We start from the raw sequence: 14,359 nt of genomic DNA, 5'->3' as shown, positions 1-14,359 counted from the left end.
ATTAACACCAATCATTGAATTCATAAAACTTACTGCTAATTTCTTTTGAGATTTTCAATTTTCATATTTTTTTGCTAATTATCGTCATGTCCTAATACAGATGATTGTTAATCATATGACACCCATTTATGATGAACATTTTAATTTCATCGCGATATTTTAGTTTAAGTTTGTGGTTGATCAAATTATAATTATTATTTTATTTTTATATTTTATTTTTATTTTTTATTTTTATTTTATTTTTTGGACTAGAATTGCAAATCGATTTGTAATTGAATTCAGTTTTGTATCAAGACTAAAAGAAAGGAAAAAAGATGTCAGATAATAATGAAGTTGTAACTGTTGAAGAGATAAAGAATGGATTCAAAACAATTCAGAATAATATTTGTAGCTATTTAGTAGAGCATACGAAACAAGAGTATTTGGAGGATCTTTGGGACTATCATAAGGGTACGGGTGGTGGAATCACTCGTGTCTGGGAAGGCGAGAATCCAGAGGGTTTCTTTGGTGCTCCAGATGCCGGTCGTCGTTACGATGTCTTGGAGAAAGGCGGTGTCAATTTCAGTTGCATCGAAGGTGACAATCTGCCATCGGCCGCCGCCACCCAGTTCAACATCGCACCGACCACACCGTACGTCGCCACCGGTGTCAGCTTGGTGCTGCACTCGTACAGTCCACGCGTGCCAACCATCCACATGAACGTCAGATACTTCCAGGCCGGTGCAACCTGGTGGTTCGGCGGTGGAATCGACGTCACTCCCGTCTACCCGAACCTCGACCAGGTCGTAGCGTATCACCGCGGCCTCAAAGCTGTTTGCGACCAATTCGGCTGCGACGAACAAGGCACCACCTACGCCAAGGGCAAAGCAGAGTGTGACAGCTACTTCCACTTGAAGCACCGCAATGAAACGCGTGGTGTCGGTGGTCTCTTCTACGACCACATCAGAGGCGATAGCAGCGAGGCGGCCAAGCGCAAGGCATGGCGTTTCATCGAGGCACTCGGACTGGCATTCGTCAGTCTCTACAGACCGTTCTTGGAAGAGAACATCTCACTTCCCTATACATTGGCACAACGTGAATTCCAACTGTATCGTCGTTCTCGTTACGTTGAATTCAATCTTCTCTTTGACCGTGGTACCAAATTCGGTATCCAATCGGAAGGTCGTATCGAATCGATCTTCATGTCACTGCCAGCCGTCGCCAAATGGAAATACAACTACAAACCACAACCCAACACACCAGAATCAGAACTCACAGATTTCTTTTTGAAACCACAAGATTGGTTATCACTCAATCAATAACAACAATAATAATAATAATAATAGTAACTTATTAATAAAAAAGCAATTGTACATCCACATATTAATTAAAAAAAAACGAGTCATTCGTCTATTTCTCACTTTTTTTTCAAAATTTCACCCACCACCTTAAATTACACAACTAAAACACAAATCTACCTATCTATTTACTTTTATTTATTTAAAGATGTCAGGTGTACCAAGTTGTAGTACAGATGATGGTAATACAGTTTTGAATGCAACACCAAAGAGAGTGTATGCAAAGAATTGTATAAGATGTAAAGAATCGAAACCAATTATTGTATTTAGAACAACTGATACTTTATGTTGGTATGTACATGTTTGTTTAGAAAAAGATTAGATATAATAACAATAATTATTAGATCGATATTAATTAATAATGTTTTGTTGATATATCAAATATATAGGCCATGTTATAGAGAAGTTATTACAAAGAAATTTAAGAATAACATTAGTAAATCACGTTCTGATAAGCGTGAATTAGAGACTTTTGCAGTGTCGTTGTCAGGTGGACCTTCCTCGATGGTAATGTTGGATTTGATCGATCAATGCATCGGAGAGAATGTAAAACGAGCAAAGATGTTCTTCAAAGTACATGCTATTCATATAGATCAAAGTGTATTAAGAGGTTTAAATGGAAATAGCAATAGTAATGATAGTGAAGATAATAACACTGGTTTAGCAATTCAAAAACAATTGGAAGAAATATGTTCGAGTTATAAGGTACCACTTACTATCGTTCCACTAGAGAATATCTATGGAGACGCCAATGAAACTCGTGAACAACGCAGACAACAATTGGTGGAGGTGTTCGAGCAGATGGAGTCGAACAACACCTCGAAGGAGGATCTCTTGGAACACTTTAGAGCACAGCTTGTCTATGAGACCGCTCACAAGCTCGGACTCGGTAGAATTCTAAACGGGAGCAGTTCGAATCGTTTGGCCATTAGGTTGCTATCGTCCACCTCTAAAGGTCGTGGAAACAGTGTACCGAATGAAACGAATCTTCTCGACTACCACCGAACGAGCACCACTGTCTGCCATCCGATGCGTGACTTCCTACTGAAGGAGATTGCTATCTACCACCGCTATCTAGGTCTACAAGATCTAACGGTACCATCGAATCCATTCCACAGTATAAATTTGAATCAATCATCACACAAAGCATCTATCAATACTCTTTGTGAAAGTAAGCAAAACTAAAACATAAACAATATATATAGATGATAGCTAAACTAAATAACTAACTTTAATTACTTATAGATTTCATTAATACATTACAAGATATATCAAGTCAAACTATTCATACATTATTGAGATCGGTTGATAAGTTGCATTCGCCAGTTGCCGATGAATCAATGTTTTGTTCGGTTTGTTCATGTAGTTTGACAAAGTCAGAGATTGAAACATTGAAGAAATCAGTTGGTGAAAGAATTAACAATAGTAATAGCAATAACAATACAAAATGCTCAACAACAACAACAAATAATCAAGCAACATCTTGTTGTTCTACTGATAGTAGCAAATCTTGTTGTTCCAATGACAACAACAACAACAATAATAATAATAATAATAATAATAACAATTGTTGCTCTGACAATAGTAGTACACCTCTCAATTTACATACACTTTGTTATAGCTGTAGGAATATACTCGATAAGAAATCAACAACACTAACACTACCACCCTATATCAAAGAGAATTCAAAGACAATGGTACATAGCTATCAACTACGTAATGAAATTAAAGATTTTCTACTAAATGATGATGATGATGAAGATGATGATAATTAATTAATAATAAATAACAACAATAAATAAATATTCAATTTATTCAATTAATCCTTTACTTGGTAGAACTATGGTTATAGGTGGATTCTGTTTAAAATATTTATCGATGAATGCTGTCAATTCTTTGTTTATACCACTGTCTCTCTCGATATGTGAATACATCGACACTCTTACAGCTTCAAGAGGTAGTGCCTTAAAGATCATATCCATCGTGTAAGAGAAACCCATATTTAGAATATCATCAATCGATTCCAATATTACATATTTCACTGTGCTCAGATCGATATCTCCAGATTCTATATAGAATGAAACTCTACCAGGAGTACATATAATAATATGAACATTCTTCTTTCTTATCTCGAAAACGTCCGATCTTGCATTGGTTCCACCGTTTATCTTTTTAATTTTAACATCTTTCATACCTTCACCTATGCGATTAAATACCTATAAACATAATTATTGTTATGTTTTGTTTTGTTTTGTTGTTGTTATTAAGTAAGATATTTAATAGGTAAAAAACTTAATCATGGTAGTTAACTTTACATCATGGACATAGTTTGATACTTCTCTGGTCGGTGCTATCACCAATGCTTGACAACAACCTTCTAGCTTTAGATCGATCATATTCAACAATGAAATAGCATAGGTAGATACAGAAACGTTTGAATAGGTCGAGTATTTTACATGAATATCGACACCATTGAGAAGCGGTGGTATCGCCCTACGATGAATCGATTTCGTAGTTGCCCATAAATACTGTTGTTTGATCGACTTTACTATCTCTGCTTTGATCGACATCGATTCGAATGTGTAATCACCAATCAATGGGTATTCACAAATTATACCATCATCAAATAATCTACAAGTAAAAAAAAACAAAACAAAACAAAACATATAAATGATAACTATTATTAGTTTGTAATATATATTTAGAGTTACTATTACCGTTGAACTTACAAACAACAACAACTACTCACTTTTCAATCGATAGAATATATTTACAATGAGTATAAATCAAATTCCTAACAACATAATTTCTTAAAAGATTTCTAAACAATAGAAACTTGTTATGGTCAACAACATCATCAGCTTCACTCGAATTCATATCTTTAATATACTATTTATCACTCACTATAATAGCAGCAAAACAAAACAAAAAGGTTCGGACTTGATAGGTTTAAATTAAAAGTTTTAATAATTTTTGTTTATTTTTGGTTTTGAATAACATCTAGATTTAAATAATTAATTTTTCAAGAACTTGATGATCACTTTAGACCTAAAAGCAAAAAAATATCAAAAAAAACGAATGAATCAATTTATTTTAAGAAATCGGTAACCAAACCAGTCCTCGATATATGTATAATTTATTATTCTATATTACAATTAATATTTATTTTTATCTTTCTTTTTTTTTCAATGTTTTGTTTTGTTTTGTTTTGTTATTCTTCTTTTTTCTGATTATAAATAAATAATTTGATATTTTGTTTTTTTTTCGTAATTTAATTTAAGAGTACACTGATGATGATGATGATTTGGCTGATGAATTCAATCCTGTTGCACTTCCTGCTGGGGCTCCACTTGTATTTTGTTTTTCTTTTTTAACCTCGTGCTCCCATTCTGCCATCCAATCATGCATTAAATCATTGATTAATTCACCTTGTTGAGTCTTGAAAATATATGCTTTCTTTGATTGTTGTTGTTTCGAACCTGTTGTTATCAAAAATTGAATAGTGAACGATGATTCCGTACTATCCCAACAAACAATATCTCTATAATGATACGATACGATTTTCTAAATAATTTGTAAATTGGAATTGAATTGTTAGTGATATCACTCTATTTATATTAATATTTATGAAATTTACCATTGCTTTTGGATCTATAATATGTACACCATAACCATTGACACCGAGTCTAACTTTACCTTCAAACTCTTGGAGGAAGAAAGATGTTGTCGATGGAATGTATTTCGCTTTGAAAAAGGTGGATCCGTAGTAGACCCAACGTTGGCAAGTCTCGAGATATGCCTTCTTCAAATTCAGTTGATTCGATCCACGCAATAAGATGTGTTGAGGTTGCAACAGTGCTTCCCATTCCTCAGGTTTATGTTTGCCAGCCAAATGTGTTGGAATATAAGAGTCTAGCGATTCTCTTATGTGTGCCTGGTGTTCTGGTTTCTGATCACCTATGAGCACTTGAATCTGGATCGACGCCAGTTTCAGTGCGATGTCTTGGTCACATGGGTAGTTGCTGTTGACGACGTGGTGAATTGCCTGGATGTAAAACAGATGAATTGCCTCTGGCGATATGATCGATCGCTCCTGAGCCAGTGGCAAAACACTGGTGGCGCGATACACCAGCTTGAATTGCGCCTTGTCTCCAAGTGTTGGAAAAGACGACACAATCTGTCCAGTCTTCTTTCCATCGGCGCCATTCAAATCCGCTTGAGAAACGGAGGAGTTCAGGTTGGCAGAGCTCTTTGAACGAAGAGTCGGTGATAGCGATGCTATCTTTCCACGAAGAGTACCCACTGGGCCTGTTGATCGTGGCGACATGTTATTGGGACTGCTCTCGTTGCTGCCGGGCTGCTCTACGTATCGCTTACGGATGACGTCCCAACCGTTGATCACCTCTTGCATCGTCTGATGATTGTAGAGCAACCACTCGATCTCATCGGACTGCGCCCAAACAAAGAAACACTCTGCATCCTTATTCTTGATGGCGAGCTTATCCGAGACCATCTCCCAGAGTTTGTCACCTGTCACCGTATTGGGATCGATCATCAAAGTTCTATGTGTATCATCAATGAAATAAACTCTGACCATCAATTGGCCACTATTTGATGTTGAACCTGACATATTAATATATTATTCTATATCTGTTCCAATTATAATAAAAAAAACTTTGCAAAAATTACATTATTCAAAAAAAATCCATTAATATTTAAAAAATCAAAAATCAAAAAAAAAAAAAAACAAACAAAAAAAGAAAAAAATCCAATCTCAAAATGATCAAGTGATCTTTGTCGATCGTGTGGTGGGTGTAATAAGATATAAATAAAAATAAAAATAACTTATTATTATTATTTTTATATCATGGTAATATATTATGTTCTGAATAAATATAAATATAAATTTTATTTATTCATGAACTAAATTAAATCTAAATAGTTTTAGATATTTTAATTTTCAAATCAATATAGATATTGAATCAATGAAAAAATAACAATCAATCTTCGTCATCAAATATAATGTTTTATAAAAAAAAGGTTTGAATATGATTGATTGTTTGGTTTGTGAGGTGGTGGGTCTCAAATAATAGACAAACAATGCCGAATCATATCAAACAAAAAAAAAAAAAACACAAAAAAAAATATGAAAGAGAAATTGATTCTACTTTTTAAAAAATAAATTGTGTGTTTTTTTTTGTGAATGCAAAAAAAAAAAAAAAATCCAATAACATTTCCTTTCAAACACCACACTGAGCAATATTGAATTTTTAATTTTTTTTAATTTTTTGTCATATTTTTCTCCTCAATATCCAAAAACAAAAAAAAATATTGCAAAAAAAAAAAAAAAAACAATAGATTCTCTCAAAGACAGACTCTTTTGACCTCTCTTTTTTTCATATCTCTTTTTTCTTTTCTCTCTCAAATTTCTCTCTTTTCTGTAATTGTTGTGATTTCAGTTTCAAGTGAATTGATCTCTCTTCTCAACTACTACTAAACTCAGAGTCCATTTTCATAACTATAAATACTATCATATTCTGTAATTTATAGTCATAAAACAAACATTTAAACAAAACAATTAATTAAAAATATAAATTTATATTTTTATCAAATTATATATTATTTATTAAATTAAAGTAAGTCATAAACACTTGAAAATATAAAAAATATCTATCCTCTACCTCCTTCCTTATCTATCTATCATTTTAGACAAATTTGACCAACCAAATAAACAAACAAACAAATAATAAAAGTAAAAAGTTAATTGATTTATTTGGTGTGAAGTAGGCAGTAAATAATTCAACTCAAAAATAGTTACAATTAACTAAACACAAACACAATCATAATATATAAATGTTTACATTTACTCTTTTTTAAAAATGTTTTAAAAAAATAAATAAATAAATAATAACAACAACAACAATAATCAAACTCTTACACCCTAATAATTTAAAGATATTCTACCATTACTCACTTTAAATATAAGTCAAATTGACCAGATCTTTTCCCTTTTTATTGCGAACACACAAATATGTAAACAAAAAAAATATTTATAAAAAATTTTAAAAAAAAAACAAACAACAACAATAATACAAGCAATAATTATCTTTCTTTGTTATTTTTATATTTACTTTTTATAATAATAATAATTTTATTTTTTAAATATTTATTAAAACTTATTAATTAATTATTTATTTATTACCCTTGTATATTTTAGTTTTAAACAAAAAAAACAAAGCATTATAAAATGGCCACAAAGAAGAAGGTTTTATTGAAGGTTATCATTTTGGGAGATACTGGGTAAGTTGTTTTAAACAATAATATTAATGATACCTGTCAAACATTGAACTAATCAAACATCAATCATAATCTATAATCTCGCGATTACAGTGTAGGAAAGACATCTCTCATGAATCAATATGTTAACAAGAAGTTTAGCAATCAATATAAAGCTACTATTGGTGCTGATTTCCTTACTAAAGAATTGATGGTCGATGATCGTGTCGTAACCATGCAGATCTGGGATACTGCTGGTCAAGAGCGTTTCCAAAGTTTGGGTGTTGCATTCTACCGTGGTGCCGACTGTTGTGTATTGGTATATGATGTCAATGTCGCCAAGACATTTGAGAATCTCGACTCATGGCGTGATGAGTTCCTCATCCAAGCTGGTCCACGTGATCCAGACAACTTCCCATTCGTCGTATTGGGTAACAAGATAGATTTGGAGAACCAACGTGTCGTATCACAAAAGCGTGCTGCTTCATGGTGCCAGAGCAAAGGTAACATCCCATACTTTGAAACCTCTGCCAAGGAGGCCATCAACGTCGAACAAGCTTTCCAAACCATCGCCAAAAACGCCATCAAATTGGAAGACGGTTTGGTTTTCCCAATTCCACCAGGAATTCAAGTTCAACCAGAACAAACTCAAACCAAATCATCTTGCTGTTAATAAATTTTATCTTATCAATACATTTATTTTTGTAATTTCTAGTTCAGAAAAAATCATATACTTTAGATCATAGTTTAATAATACAATTATTTGATTGATCAAATTATTTGCTTATTTAATATTAATAATAATATCCACACTTTTTATTTTTTTAATACAACAATCAACATACTTAATTATGAATAAAGATAATGAATGATGATCATTTATTTATGTTATGATTATATGTTTATTGGTGTTTATTTTAATTATTTATTTTGAGAACCAGATTTGGAAATCATTATCATTTGTTACAGATGCAAGTTCTTCGGCAAAGATTGCTTCTGGTGCAACCTCGACTAATACTAATGGGTAGATGATGGTCGAGTTTAGGTATTCGGTGTTGGCCAAGATTGCCTCTTTGATTGCTCCATCCTTGGTGTTGTAGAACATCTTGATTGGATCTTCTGGGGCCAATCCAGACTTCTTTCTGAGACGTTGGATACGATTGGTGACCTCACGAGCGACACCAAGTTGAAGGAGTACCTGATCGATATTCAAATCCAAAACGGTGAGGACTTCATCGTTACCCGATGGTTCGTAGTGGTCGACTGGACCATTGTAACGACGGATGATCTTCAAATCCTCGGTGGTCAGTACGTGACTGGCAATGGTGATCTCACCGTTCTTTTGGAAGGAACGGAGCTCGTCGTGAGTCAACTTGGTGATCTTGTCAGAGACCTCCTTGATGGCGGTCTTCAAACGTTGACCGAGACGCTTACGGTCTGGCTCGGCAATGACGGTCACCAGTGATTCGTCGGTGGTGAGCACAACGTTCTGTACGTTCAACTCTTCGATGATGTATTTCTTGAGGTTCTCCAAATCCTCGAGATACTGCTTGTTCTCGGTGATGACAGTGAAGGTTTGTAATGGGTTCTTGATTGGCTTGGTTCTACGGTCACGTGAGACTCTACCCAACTCGATGACAGTTTGCATTCTACCGACGGCCTCTTCGATTCTGACGTTGAAAGCGGCTTCAATTGGTTCTGGATACATGCAGTAGTGAACGGAATCCATTTGCTTCTCCTTTGGAAGTGAACGCTTCAAGTTTTGATACATGTATTCAGAGAGGAATGGAGTGAATGGTGCCATGGCAACAGAGAGTGTCAAGAGAATCTCATAGAGGATATTGAGTGAGTGGAGAGCATCGTCTTCACCCTGGGCACCCTTGAATCTCTTACGATTCAAACGGACATACCAGTTGGTCAATTGTTCGATGAACTTGGTGAGACGTGGAACTACAGTGTAGAGACGATAGGCGGCCATCTCCTCACGTACAAACTTGATGAGCGATTGGCAACTTGCAAGGATCCAACGATCCATGATGTTGGTCGATGCCAAAGCATTGTTGATGTCTGGAACGAACGACTTTCCAGCGACCTTTTCGTGACGCAAGGCGTTCTGAACCATGAAACGATAGGCATTGAACCATGGCAAGAAAACATCCTTGAGGACGTCGGCGACACCCTTCTCTTGGAACTTCAAAGTCTCACCTCTGACGACTGGCGAAGTGATGAGATAGAGACGAAGTGCGTCGGAACCATTCTTACCGATGACTTCCATTGGATCTGGATAGTTCTTCAAACGCTTCGACATCTTCTTACCGTCGGCAGCCAATACGAGACCGTTGGCAATGAGATTTTGGAAGGGTGGCTTGTCAAACAAAGCGGTGGAGAGTACCAACAAGGTGTAGAACCAACCTCTGGTTTGATCGATACCTTCGGCAATGAATTGAGCTGGGAAGATCGATTCAAAGTGATCCTTGTTCTCGAATGGATAGTGTTGTTGAGCGTATGGCATCGATCCGGACTCGAACCAACAATCAAAGACCTCTTCGATTCTCTTCAATTGACCCTTACCCTGCTTCGATGGGATAGTGATGTGGTCGATCGATTCACGATGCAAATCGGTGATACGAACACCGGACAACTCGTACAACTCCTCGACGGAACCGACAGCTACAACTTCCTCACCATCCTCGCTGACCCACAATGGGATTGGAGTACCCCAATAACGATTACGAGAGACAGCCCAATCGGTGGCAGCTTCCAACCAATTGGCGAAACGTTTCTCCTTGACGAAATCTGGAACCCAGTAGGTTTGACTGTTGTTTTTCAAGAGACGTTCTCTCATGTTCTCGACACGTACGAACCAACTACCGACAGCCTTGTAGATCAATGGGGTATCTGAACGCCAACAGAATGGATAACTGTGAACAATGGTTCCAACGTTAACCAAACGATCCTTTGCCTTGATTGCTTTGATGATCTCCTTGTCGGTGCTTTCTTCAGTGGACTTTCCATCGAGTGTCTTGACACGCTTACCAGCAAAGTCCTTGATGTCGGCGGTGTAACAACCGTTGACATCGACGGCATTCAACGATGGACGACGGAAATCCTCACGCTTGATGATACCACTCTTTAAACAAACATTGAAATCCTCCTCACCATAGGCTGGAGCGGCATGTACAATACCGGTACCACTGTCCTCAGTGACGTAGGTGCCTGGAATGACACGGAATGCACCAGTCTCGGCGTCGGATGCAAAGTAGTCAAACATTGGAACGTATTGCTTTCCGACCAACTCGGCACCCTTGCACTTGGCCAAGATCTTAAACTCTTTGCTCTCGGGCTTGACATCCTTGTAGAGGATGGAGAGACGCTTCTCTGCCAAGATAAAAGTCTTACCGGTCTTGCTGTCCAACACACGGACATAGTCCATGTTGGGATTGACGACCAACGCCAAGTTGCATGGAAGTGTCCATGGTGTGGTTGTCCAAGCGACGAAAGCGACACTCTCCTCTCCGACAATCGGGAATGCAACGACGACGGCGGGATCGGGGACGTCCTTATAGTTGGAACCGGCTTCAAAGTTGGACAACGGTGTGGTACATGGGATCGAGTATGGCATCACCTTGAAACCCTGGTAGACCAAACCCTTCTCGTAGAGCTGCTTGAACACCCACCATACAGACTCCATAAACTTTGGATCCATTGTTTTGTAGTTGTTCTTCATGTCGATCCAACGACCGAGACGCTTCACAACGACCTCCCACTCGCTCGAGTACTTCATGACGATGTTACGACACTCTTGGTTGTACTTTGGAATACCCATCTTCATGACGTCGTCCTTGGTACGCACGTTACAGAGTTTGTCAATCTCGTATTCAATGGGAAGACCGTGACAATCCCAACCGAAACGACGTGCTACATGATGACCAGTCTGGTGTGCGTATCTGGTGACGGTATCCTTGATGGTACCAGCCAAGATATGACCGTAATGTGGCAGACCAGTGGCAAATGGTGGACCATCGTAGAAATTATACTCTGGTTTACCCTCTGACATCTTTAGCGATGTTTCGAATGCATCGATTTCATCCCAATAGTTTAAAAGTTTTCTCTTCTTCCTTTGCAAATTCAATAATATTGTGGTACTACAGTATTTATTAATAGATTTGATTAAGATAATAATTAGTTTTTACAAATGAATTGAATTCATATCATTTTAACATAACATAGCATAACATAACATAACATACCTGATTGCATTTTTATATAGTTTATTTGTTTTATCTATTCAAACAAAAAAAAGGTAATACAAGCATTCAAAAATTTTATAATAATAAAAAAAAAAGGTTTTATTTCAATATCTTAATAAGACATCAAATTGTTTACAATTATATAAATATATATTAATTATAAATTGATACCTTGTATATATTTATACAAATCAAAAGAAATTGTTTTAATCTTGTAATAGTTTAAGAAAAAAAATGAAGACGTCAATTTTTCAAAAAATTAACAAAACAAATTTTTTTGTAAATTTTTTTTTTTTTCTTTTTCCTTTTTTTCATTGTTATTTATTTTTGGTTTTGGAATTTATTTAAAGTTATAATATAATAATAGTCTAGAGTATATATCGGTCATTTTGATATCGTAAATCGATTTGATTTGGTCATCTTCTTTCTGATATTTGAATATAACAATTTTTTTCTGAACTTAATGAAAAATTGTGAAAAAAAAAAGTTGAATTAAACTGGTTATAGATACAGTGATGCAATAAAATTTGACATATGTTTCAGTAAAAGTCGATGTGGAGTTGGGTGTGAGAATCTGATTGTGTCTGAAGCTTCTATTTGTATCTTGGCACATGGATTACTTTTATTTTTATCAACTTATAACCTATTAAATTAATACCTTCTTTCTTGTGTGAAGAACTCTATTTCATAATTTTTTATCCTTGAGTAATGGAAGATAATCTTGAAGAAATAGAAGATCGACTTGAAGATATCCAAGTTACCTTTTCTGATTTCCATCCGGAACTTGATCAAGGTTACAAGAATTTGCTTGTAAACACATTCTAGTGGGCGTCCAGACTTTCACTTGAACCTACCCGCATTCTTTGAGACCACCTGAAGTTTTCCCAGCCATTGATGGTACAACCATTTATACTGCCGATAATCCATTTTAGACAACTAAATATCATTCATTTTTAAGAGCAGAATAGTTTCCGAGAACTTATTAAATCTTTTAGATAGAAAAGAGAACCCAAGTAAGTTTTATTTATTTAATAGTTTTAATTTTTCTTTGACACGAAACTATTTGTTAAACAAATCAAATTACAATCCAAAAGAATTCCTTGACAAAATGTGTATAATGGATATTGGTGGAGAATTTGAAAGTCCAATAGCAGACTTTCAAAGACTAATGGAGATTCAGATACACGACTACAACTTGAATAACAGCTAAAACAACTTCAAAATCAGGTCCAACAAATTCGACAAAGGAACAACAACTTCAACAACCAAGTTCAAGAAAAATGAGTTATTTTTTCTTTAATAATAAATAACCTAGAAAATCAATTTTATTTTTTATGTACATATCAATATATAATCAAAACTTATTACTTCATACATAAAATAAGGTAATGAGAATAAATCATTAGTAGTAGTAATTGTGAAAAAAAATGACCAAATCTTTTTGTTTATTGTTTAAACTTTTGTTTTGGTGGAATGCTTTTGGGGAGTTGGGGAGTTATCATATTATATTTTGTTGTTAATTTTTGTTTTGGTTGGTTATTGTTTATGAAACTGATTTAAATACGAATACAAATTAATAAAGATGAAGAAGAAAAATACAAATTAAAAATGAATTAAGACAATTGCAATTGTCAATCGATTATGGTTATGGTGGTGGTGGTGGTGATTGGTGATAATCTCTTTTACCAACCGGACGATGAGTTGTTATCGGTGTTGCCTGCTTGGGTGAAGATGATTGAGATTAAAACGACAGAGATGATTGTGAAGACGGTGAACAAGATGACCGAGAGGATACCGAGTGCACGAGCAGTACTGTTCTTGGATTTGAAGTAGATGCAACCGGCCAACCAGATGCAGGTCAAGAAGAAACCGCAGAGGAAGATGATAAGAGCACCGGTGACCTCTTCGGCGTGGAAGTATCCTCTTCTCTTGCAATTCTCTGTGCTGTGTTCATCGAGACTAGAGTCACTACCGTGGTTGTTGCTCGAAGAGTGAACGGTGGCAGTGGTGATGATGGCACCGTTGGCTGGAACGTATTGTTGGTATACGAAACCTGGGGGTGGTGGACCTGGTTGGAATTGACCTGGATATCCATAGTATACACCCATATTATTGTTGCTACCGTTATTAGCATTGTTGTTGTTGTTAACATTAGCGTTGTTATTAACAATCGGCATATATTGGTAAGCATTTGGACCTAAAGAGAATCCATCATTAACAGCTGGTCCACTGATATAGTTTGGTGTTTGATAACCAGTATTCAATGGTGTGTTAACATTTTGTTGTTGTTGTTGTTGTTGTTGATTTTGTTGATTATTATTATCGTCGTATCCCATTTTGTTTTTTGTTTTGTTTTTACAACTTATTTGTTTTAACTACTAAAGAAAATCTAATATAAAATATAATACAAAATTTAAAAAATAAATAAAAAGATAATAAATCTAAAAAAGATAGGAAATGAAATGAAATACTAGTGTTGCAACCAAAACTTTTTTG

At 35.4% G+C, this 14,359-nt stretch overlaps 7 protein-coding genes across 7 annotated transcripts; 3 read left to right on the top strand and 4 right to left on the bottom strand.

The window, feature by feature from the left end:
- Positions 1 to 314: 314 nt before the first annotated feature.
- On the top strand, positions 315 to 1,301 carry hemF (coproporphyrinogen III oxidase; the record flags this gene model as incomplete). Its single annotated transcript, XM_020582694.1, has 1 exon — positions 315 to 1,301. One exon carries the CDS (start codon positions 315 to 317, stop codon positions 1,299 to 1,301), a length of 987 nt encoding a protein of 328 aa, XP_020427048.1.
- Positions 1,302 to 1,485: 184 nt separating this feature from the next.
- ctu2 (cytosolic thiouridylase subunit 2) lies at positions 1,486 to 3,112 on the top strand (the record flags this gene model as incomplete). The annotated part of the gene is made up of 3 exons (XM_020582693.1): positions 1,486 to 1,628; positions 1,727 to 2,508; positions 2,583 to 3,112. 3 exons carry the CDS (start codon positions 1,486 to 1,488, stop codon positions 3,110 to 3,112), a joined length of 1,455 nt encoding a protein of 484 aa, XP_020427047.1.
- A 52-nt stretch (positions 3,113 to 3,164) lies between these two features.
- On the bottom strand, positions 3,165 to 4,214 carry PPL_11946 (uncharacterized protein; the record flags this gene model as incomplete). The annotated part of the gene is made up of 4 exons (XM_020582692.1): positions 3,165 to 3,196; positions 3,244 to 3,553; positions 3,653 to 3,968; positions 4,087 to 4,214. The coding sequence occupies 4 exons, from the start codon at positions 4,212 to 4,214 to the stop codon at positions 3,165 to 3,167; spliced, it is 786 nt and encodes a 261-aa protein (XP_020427046.1).
- A 399-nt stretch (positions 4,215 to 4,613) lies between these two features.
- Positions 4,614 to 5,967, bottom strand: frmB (Band 4.1 domain-containing protein; the record flags this gene model as incomplete). The annotated part of the gene is made up of 3 exons (XM_020582691.1): positions 4,614 to 4,901; positions 4,975 to 5,136; positions 5,407 to 5,967. The coding sequence occupies 3 exons, from the start codon at positions 5,965 to 5,967 to the stop codon at positions 4,614 to 4,616; spliced, it is 1,011 nt and encodes a 336-aa protein (XP_020427045.1).
- A 1,617-nt stretch (positions 5,968 to 7,584) lies between these two features.
- On the top strand, positions 7,585 to 8,286 carry rab7A (Rab7 family protein; the record flags this gene model as incomplete). The annotated part of the gene is made up of 2 exons (XM_020582690.1): positions 7,585 to 7,637; positions 7,728 to 8,286. The coding sequence occupies 2 exons, from the start codon at positions 7,585 to 7,587 to the stop codon at positions 8,284 to 8,286; spliced, it is 612 nt and encodes a 203-aa protein (XP_020427044.1).
- Positions 8,287 to 8,538: 252 nt separating this feature from the next.
- On the bottom strand, positions 8,539 to 12,770 carry ileS (isoleucyl-tRNA synthetase; the record flags this gene model as incomplete). Its single annotated transcript, XM_020582689.1, has 3 exons — positions 8,539 to 11,758; positions 12,375 to 12,482; positions 12,718 to 12,770. The coding sequence occupies 3 exons, from the start codon at positions 12,768 to 12,770 to the stop codon at positions 8,539 to 8,541; spliced, it is 3,381 nt and encodes a 1,126-aa protein (XP_020427043.1).
- Positions 12,771 to 12,887: 117 nt separating this feature from the next.
- PPL_11942 (uncharacterized protein) lies at positions 12,888 to 14,199 on the bottom strand (the record flags this gene model as incomplete). The annotated part of the gene is made up of 3 exons (XM_020582688.1): positions 12,888 to 12,922; positions 12,948 to 13,051; positions 13,550 to 14,199. The coding sequence occupies 3 exons, from the start codon at positions 14,197 to 14,199 to the stop codon at positions 12,888 to 12,890; spliced, it is 789 nt and encodes a 262-aa protein (XP_020427042.1).
- Positions 14,200 to 14,359: the final 160 nt, after the last annotated feature.

Source organism: Heterostelium album (assembly GCF_000004825.1).
Source record: "Heterostelium album PN500 unplaced genomic scaffold PPL_contig26, whole genome shotgun sequence".
NCBI classification, from domain to species: Eukaryota; Evosea; class Eumycetozoa; order Acytosteliales; family Acytosteliaceae; genus Heterostelium; species Heterostelium album.
Note: the sequence above shows the minus strand (reverse complement) of the source record. Positions and strands in the feature narration are given on the sequence as shown.